At 52.1% G+C, this 6,526-nt stretch overlaps 1 protein-coding gene across 4 annotated transcripts; it reads right to left on the bottom strand.

Moving 5' to 3' along the window:
- Window positions 1–398: 398 nt before the first annotated feature.
- INCA1 (inhibitor of CDK, cyclin A1 interacting protein 1) lies at window positions 399–6,238 on the bottom strand. Of its 4 annotated transcripts, none has more exons than XM_081160992.1 (7): window positions 6,135–6,238; window positions 4,639–4,723; window positions 2,624–2,737; window positions 2,119–2,158; window positions 1,669–1,862; window positions 1,038–1,203; window positions 399–823 (listed from the first exon to the last, which is right to left on the bottom strand). In XM_081160992.1, the coding sequence occupies exons 2-7, from the start codon at window positions 4,719–4,721 to the stop codon at window positions 764–766; spliced, it is 657 nt and encodes a 218-aa protein (XP_081017118.1). In that variant the 5' UTR covers window positions 4,722–4,723; window positions 6,135–6,238; the 3' UTR covers window positions 399–763. The 4 variants fall into 4 exon arrangements, with proteins under 4 accessions (XP_081017118.1, XP_081017121.1, XP_081017120.1 ...); XM_081160995.1 differs by having other exon boundaries at window positions 4,639–4,726; window positions 6,135–6,201; XM_081160994.1 differs by lacking the exon at window positions 6,135–6,238 and adding an exon at window positions 5,651–6,126 and having other exon boundaries at window positions 4,639–4,726.
- Window positions 6,239–6,526: the final 288 nt, after the last annotated feature.

Raw genomic sequence — 6,526 nt, 5'->3', positions numbered from 1 at the left:
CAGCGGCGTCCGACGTCACTGCGCACGGGGCGGGGCCTCCCAATTAAGGGGAAGGGGGTCGGAAGGGAACCTGGGTGCCGCACTTGGGGGACTCCGGGCGGGGCGCTGGTGGAGGGACTCACTCCCAGGAAGTCCCTGAGGAGGCAGCAGTATGGAGGGGCAGGGTTCCGGGGTCCTGGAGGCGGAAGCTCGGCCGACTGGGGTGACCCTCGAGCCGGGAGAGTGGGGCGCGGGTGGCTGTCCAGTGCCAGGGGAGGAACGCGGGACTGGGGGCAGGACTTTTTCTCGCCCAGGGCATGACTCATTGAACTTTGGGGACCCAGCCTGACTTCATTGTTACTGGGTCTTGCTCATGAGCCTCTCCATCACCGCTTCCCAGAGAGAAAGACAACTCTGGCTCAACTTGTTTGCTTTTTAATGATAGAACAGGGAAAAGAACACTGCCAGGGAGCGAGGCCTGGGCGGCAACCGGCCTTGGGGAGTTCCTGTGAGGGGGGTGGGTTGCGATGGGAGGCCCAGATGGCTGTTAGTGCCTAGTGCAGAAGATGGGAGAGGAAACTGGGAGAGGCTAGGGACAGGAATGCCTTGATGCCAGAAATGGGGGTGATTCCAGCGATGAGAAGGCGGCTTGGGTCCTTGAGGCAGTGCTAGCATGTTGGATGGGCACGGATGGTTTCTCCTTACTCCTCAGGCAACTCCATCCCCCAGGTACTGTTAAGGGGGTTCCTACTGGCTGTGACAGTGCTATAGGGAGGTAGAGAGCTCAGCTGCCTGGAGAGACAAGATCCTTCCAGGACCAGGGGACTCCAGGGAGACCAAAGAGCTGTAAGGATGAGAGTGAAAAAAAGAGTTGAAAGAATGGAAGTGTGTCTCTCTCCAGATTTTCTAGTGCCCATACCCAAATACGCCCAAATCTCTGACTTGTTTCCCTCAAATCCAGCAATCCAACTTGGCTCTTGGCTTCCGCTGTCTCTCCATGCAAGACCAGGCATCCACATCACCCTCCATCACCCCACCAAGTTCCTCTCCAACCATACCTGGGCCCTGTCAGGTGTGAGAAAGTGGTCCTCTTCCTGTGGATAGGCTGCCCTCTCCTCTTCCAGATCAGGGTGTTCAGTGGTGCTGGGGAATCTACAGCCTGCTTTGCCATGCACCAGGGGTTCAGACGCAGTCCCAGAGCTGCCCCACTGGGCCTTCTTTAGTCTGTGGAGACTCTAGGCTTAGGAAAGAGGTGCCTGGAGGCCAGGCTTTCTGTCTCTCCATTTTTCACCTTTCTGTCCTAAAACACTTCCTGCTGGGACCCAGGGGCATTGTCATTTGACTTCCAACTCTCCATTCCTAACTTTCTGCTTCCCTCAGACTGAAGTACTTTTACTTAAGTTCAAGGACTCAGAGGTGATCTCTAGCTCCCCACTATCCTCTAGTTTTATGGAGAGTTTTCCTGTCTTCAGTGATCCAGCTTCCACTTCTTCCAGCTCATGTCGCTCATCCTCAATCCTTTAGTTCCCTCCCTTCCACATTATGGAAATTCTGCTGCAATCCCACCAAGTTCACGATTCATTTCTAAACAACCTTCGATTCCTTCAAAATCCTCCACCCCTTCCTTAGTTCAAACCATTCTGCCTCCAAACCCTGCTTGGCTCCCAGAGCCCAGATGCCTCTCCTTACTCATTGATGATTCTCTGACGCCTCCTTAGATCCTCCAGGTGGTAAGTGACAGCCCTTACTCGGGCTGGGATGCCCCCAGGTCCCTGCTGCATTCCTGCCAAATATTGCCTCCTTCTCTTTCTTCGGAAAAGCATCTCAGGGGGTGGGAGCTCCTCAGGGGGGCACATGCCAGGCTTGGAACAACCAGTGGCTCTCTGTGCCAAAGAATGGGGAAAAGGAGATAGATGGCAGAACTGGGGCTCTCAGGTGAGCTTGGTCTGAAATAGGGAGTCAGGGGTCTTGGGAAGCCCAGATCACGAATACAGGTGTGATCTGGAAAACATGACTGATTCATAGAAAGGAGGGCCTGTTCAGTGCTTTGGTTGGGGAACACTAGAGGTAAGGCATAATAAGGAGAGCTGGGGTGCAATTTTAACTGAGAACTATTGAAGGGTAAAATGTTTGTCATACCAGCAGGGATGGGATGCACGGTTCTTCCATCCAAGTGGGGCTGTGAAGCACAGAAAGGGGGCTAAGTGCAGAAAAGACACCCTCATCCTTGTTGTTTCTCTAACGACCTCTCCCAACCACCTATCTCTCTGGCATTAGGAGCTACAATGTCCATCAGCCAGTGGGGCAGTTATCCCAAGACTAGTGCATATTTCTATAAAGCTTTTTTTCACCTTAACTCTCACCAGATGACATGCTTTTATTGATATTAGAGAGAGAGGAAGGGAGAGAGAGAGAGAAACATTGATGAGAAAGAAAGAAACTGATTGTTTGCCTCCTCATACATCCCAACTAGGGATCGAACCCGCAACCTGGGTATGTGCCCTGACTGGGAATTGAACCCGCCATGATGCTCTAACCAACTGAGCCACACCAGCCAGGCCTATAAAGCCTTATGGTTGTTTAAAATTGTACAGCCTCACCTTCCTACCTCTAGTTAGTCCCCATTTTCTCCATTTCTACCCACCTGGGCCTTTGACTAAGGTTCTCCCAGAAGATGTCTCCATAATGCTGGGGTGTCAGTCTGAAGCTCTGGGAAGGCAAGCTGGGGGTTGGAGATCGGCTAACCACCTTGGAACACCTGAAATGAGGACAAGGTAGGCTCGGATCTGGCTCTTCCCTTACAGCATCTGCTCACCCCGGGATTCAGAGGCCCTGTCTTTCCGTGAGACCATACAGCTGCCCACGCTCCCTCAGGCCATGTCCTCACAATCCATTTTAGCTGAGGAAGATGGTAAAGCCTCTGATTTGAAAGGAGATTGGAGCTGGGATGAGGGTGGAGATTGGCAATTGTTGAGTGTCAGATCTCACCGAATCTTGAGCTTCTACACCCCACAAACAACATCATATTTAGCAAGCAGGGCTGTTAAAGAGGACAGCCCCAGCTACTCAGGTGATGATAAACAGGTTAATGCAAGAATGCAGGAGAGCAGAACCTCTATTTACTACTGCTTTGTCTCCCCTATCTCAGAAAGACTAATATCTTTGTAGGCAGTGAGGGATGTACTGAGCTGTTTGAGAACAGTGCTCATCACTTCCAAAGCCAGCAGACTGAATGATGATTGCTCTCCTGATCTCTAGAAGGAGAGTGTCCGAGGGCTTAGGCCTGAGCCCTCTATCTTCTCCATCTCCATCTGTCCTTAGGTGATCTCACTCAGGCCCATGATTTTATTCCCCCTCCCCCCCCATGACTTTAAATACCACCAATGTGCTGATGACTCCTAAATCTATATTCCTAGCCCTGGCTCCTTTCCTGGACTCCAGACTTGCAGGTTAAGTGCCCACTCAACATCTCCCTAGCCTTCCCCATCTCATTGAAAGGCACCTCAAATGCCCAGTTGTTAGAGCCAGAAACCTGTTATGCTTAGTTTTCCCTCACCTCCCATATCCAATCTATCAGCAAGTCCTGTCAGTTCTACATCTAAAATATGCCCAAGTTTTACCACTCTTCATCATCTGCACTCTCACCACTGTATTCCAGCTCATCTTCTGCTGCCTGGACTCCTGCAGTGGCCTCCTCCTCTTCCTCTCCCTGCTTCCATCTAATCCCCTACAAACTATTCTTCACAGAACAGTGTGAATGATCTTTTAAAAATGATCATGTGAAATGCACAGTTTGAGATTTACTTTAAAATAATCTGAGTAGCAGGAGGCTGGATGGGTATACAGATGAAAAGATTATCCATATAATGACAGTTATTGAAGCTGACTGAAAAGGGCACACCAGGTTCATGATGGAGCTACTTTCTCTACTTCTGTAATTATTGGAAATTTTCCGTGATAAAAAAGTTGAAAGAAAAAAAAAAGTCTACTCATGTCATTCCCTTGCTTAAAAAGTTCCACTGATTTCTACTGCACTTAGAATAAAATCCAAACTCTTTTCAATGGCCAATTAGGTCCTCTGCCTGTCTGACTTTACTTTCTATATTTCCCTGATCCCTAAGTTTCAGTTGGCCTGATTCCTGGCCCTACAACATACCAAGCCTGTTTCTTGGGGCTTTTTAAAACCTACTATTCCTTCTTCTCCCCCCTGGCTCTTATCAGACTGGCCCCTTCTCATTTTTCAGATCTCAATTTAAATTCACCACCGTAGAACAGTCTTCCACAATCACCCTATCTAAACTTATGTCTCCTCGACATTCTATTTTTCCATTATATTACACTCCTGTTTTATTTTTTTGATACTTATCACTAGTTGAAATTATATTTATTTGCATATTCTGTCTCCTCCTCCTAGAATGTAAGCAGTTTGAGCAGGACGCCTGTCTCTCTAATTGCTGAATCCCTGGTGCCTAATACAGTGCCTGGAACAACGCAGCGTTCAAAACACAATTTGTTGAATAAATTAGTGAGTCATCAATCCTGAGCCCAGGCACTGAGCTTTCTTGTTCCTTATTTCCGACTCTTCTTAGGAGAGAACCCCGGCATGCAATCTTCCCTCCATCCTGTCCCCGTTCTCCCTGCTGGGTGGGGACGACTCACTTGGCAAAGGGGATGAGGTTGTCTCCGTCTTCGTGGACCTGCCTGACTGGACTGGGCTGGGTGGCTGGACTGAGTCTCCTCATTGCTGCTGGGAGGATAATGAAAAATGAATCACTTACTCGTGTAAATGGCTGTAGGGATGAGACCAGTAGCAGATCTAGAGATTGGAAAGAGGGTGTATGGGTCCCGAAAAAGGAAAGAGAGCTTCAAAGGTATTTCTAGTGCTGGACATTTCTATTAGCTGAATATACAGGTTGGAGATGGAGAGCCCAGGAAATGTGGATGTGGTAAAAGATAAAGGAGAAAGCAAATTTTCCAAAGCCAAATGTATAAGAGTAAGTGAAATTTACAGGTGACTGTTAAGCGACTTAATTGGCAATCTGAGATGATGAAATGAAAAAGGGTGACCGCTGGAAACTAGACAGGGACAGAGGTATGTGCGGGTTGTGGTACAGAACTGTTGAATGGCTTGGGGGCAGTTAGAGAATTGAGGGGTGGTTAAAAAAATGAGGTATAGGGGTTAATGAAAGTTCAGTGTGGACAGGGGGTCAATTGGGACAGGGAAGGAGGGGACAGTTGGGAATGTCTATAGGTAAAGAAGGTGAGCAAAGGTCAGTTGCACAGAGCCAGAATTAGGGGAAGCCAAATAAAACCCGAGAGCCAGTTGGGGTGGGCAGAAAAAGCAACTAAGAATGCTAGTTGCAGGAGTGCCTGTAGGAAACATAAATAAAAACAGAAACGGCCGATTGGAAACTTCATCCAAGGGCAGCTAAGGATGGGCTGAGACAGCAGTTAGATGAGGTGAAATAAAATAAAAAAAGGAGAGGAGTATTTAGGGCTGAGGTGGCAGATGGGATAGACTGGGATGGAGTTGGGCCGAAGAGGCAGGAGGGGTCTACATGGGATGTCCTGGGCCAGAGGGGATAAGCTGAACCCCCGGGGGGGGGGGGGGTCAGCTGGGAGCCGAGGGGCATTGGGACTTCAGGTAGTTGTGTCTAAGTGGGTGACTTACAGCTAAGGGACAGGATGGGGCTTAAGGAAGCTGGGCGCAGACTCAACAGTTGACCTAAGGGGTAGGCAAGGCCTTGGAAGGCAGATGTGGACCTGAGGGGCCAGTCTGGGCTGCGGGGTAGGAGTGGGAGCCCCGCCCGGGAGTGGGAGCCCCGCCCGGGGGAAGGGCCAGGTCTGAGTGTGTGGCTTCGCCTGAGGGGGCTAAGGCGACCCCCGGCAGTCAGACGGGGGCGTGGCCAGGCCTTCCGGAGCTGCCAAGCCTGAGGACAAAATTGGGAGTCTGAGGACCGGATGTGGGCCCCCCGGTTGAGGGCCCAAGCCTGAGGGGGCAGTCTGGGCCCTGTGGGGCCAGGCTGGGTTCCGAGGGGTGTCCTGGGCCTGAGGCGGCGGCCCGGGCCTGCCGGGCCTGCCGAACTTGAGGGGCCGGGCAGGGACAGAGAGCCTGGGATGGCCGTGCCGCCGCTGACCGCACTTGGCCCCAGCACCTGAGGCAGCTGCGCGGCGAATTCTAGAACGCTGGGCCGGGCGGGGACGGCGAGCGCCGCGGGACTGGCCAGAGGGAGGAGCCGACAGGCACCGCGAGCCTGGGGGCGGGGCCTTGCCGCACCACCTCCTGGGCGGGGCTCGGCGAGCGGCCCCGCCCCCTGAGCGCGCCTCCGCCGCGGAACGTGCGCCGGGCGGGAGCCTGGGTCAGCGAAAGGGTCTCCCCTTGCTTTTCTGGGCTCCTCAGGCACCGATAACCCTCCCGAGTCCCGGCGTCTAGCTCGCCCTTCTGCGTCCTCAACTTAGTTCCCCTGTCCAGGCCCGGTGGGCCCCACAGTCCCGAGGGCACTGCCCCTTTAACAGTAGCCGAGTCGCTCCCGGGCCCTTCTCGGGG

This window comes from Miniopterus schreibersii (assembly GCF_964146895.1).
Source record: "Miniopterus schreibersii genome assembly, chromosome: 16".
NCBI lineage: Eukaryota > Metazoa > Chordata > Mammalia > Chiroptera > Miniopteridae > Miniopterus > Miniopterus schreibersii.
Note: the sequence above shows the minus strand (reverse complement) of the source record. Positions and strands in the feature narration are given on the sequence as shown.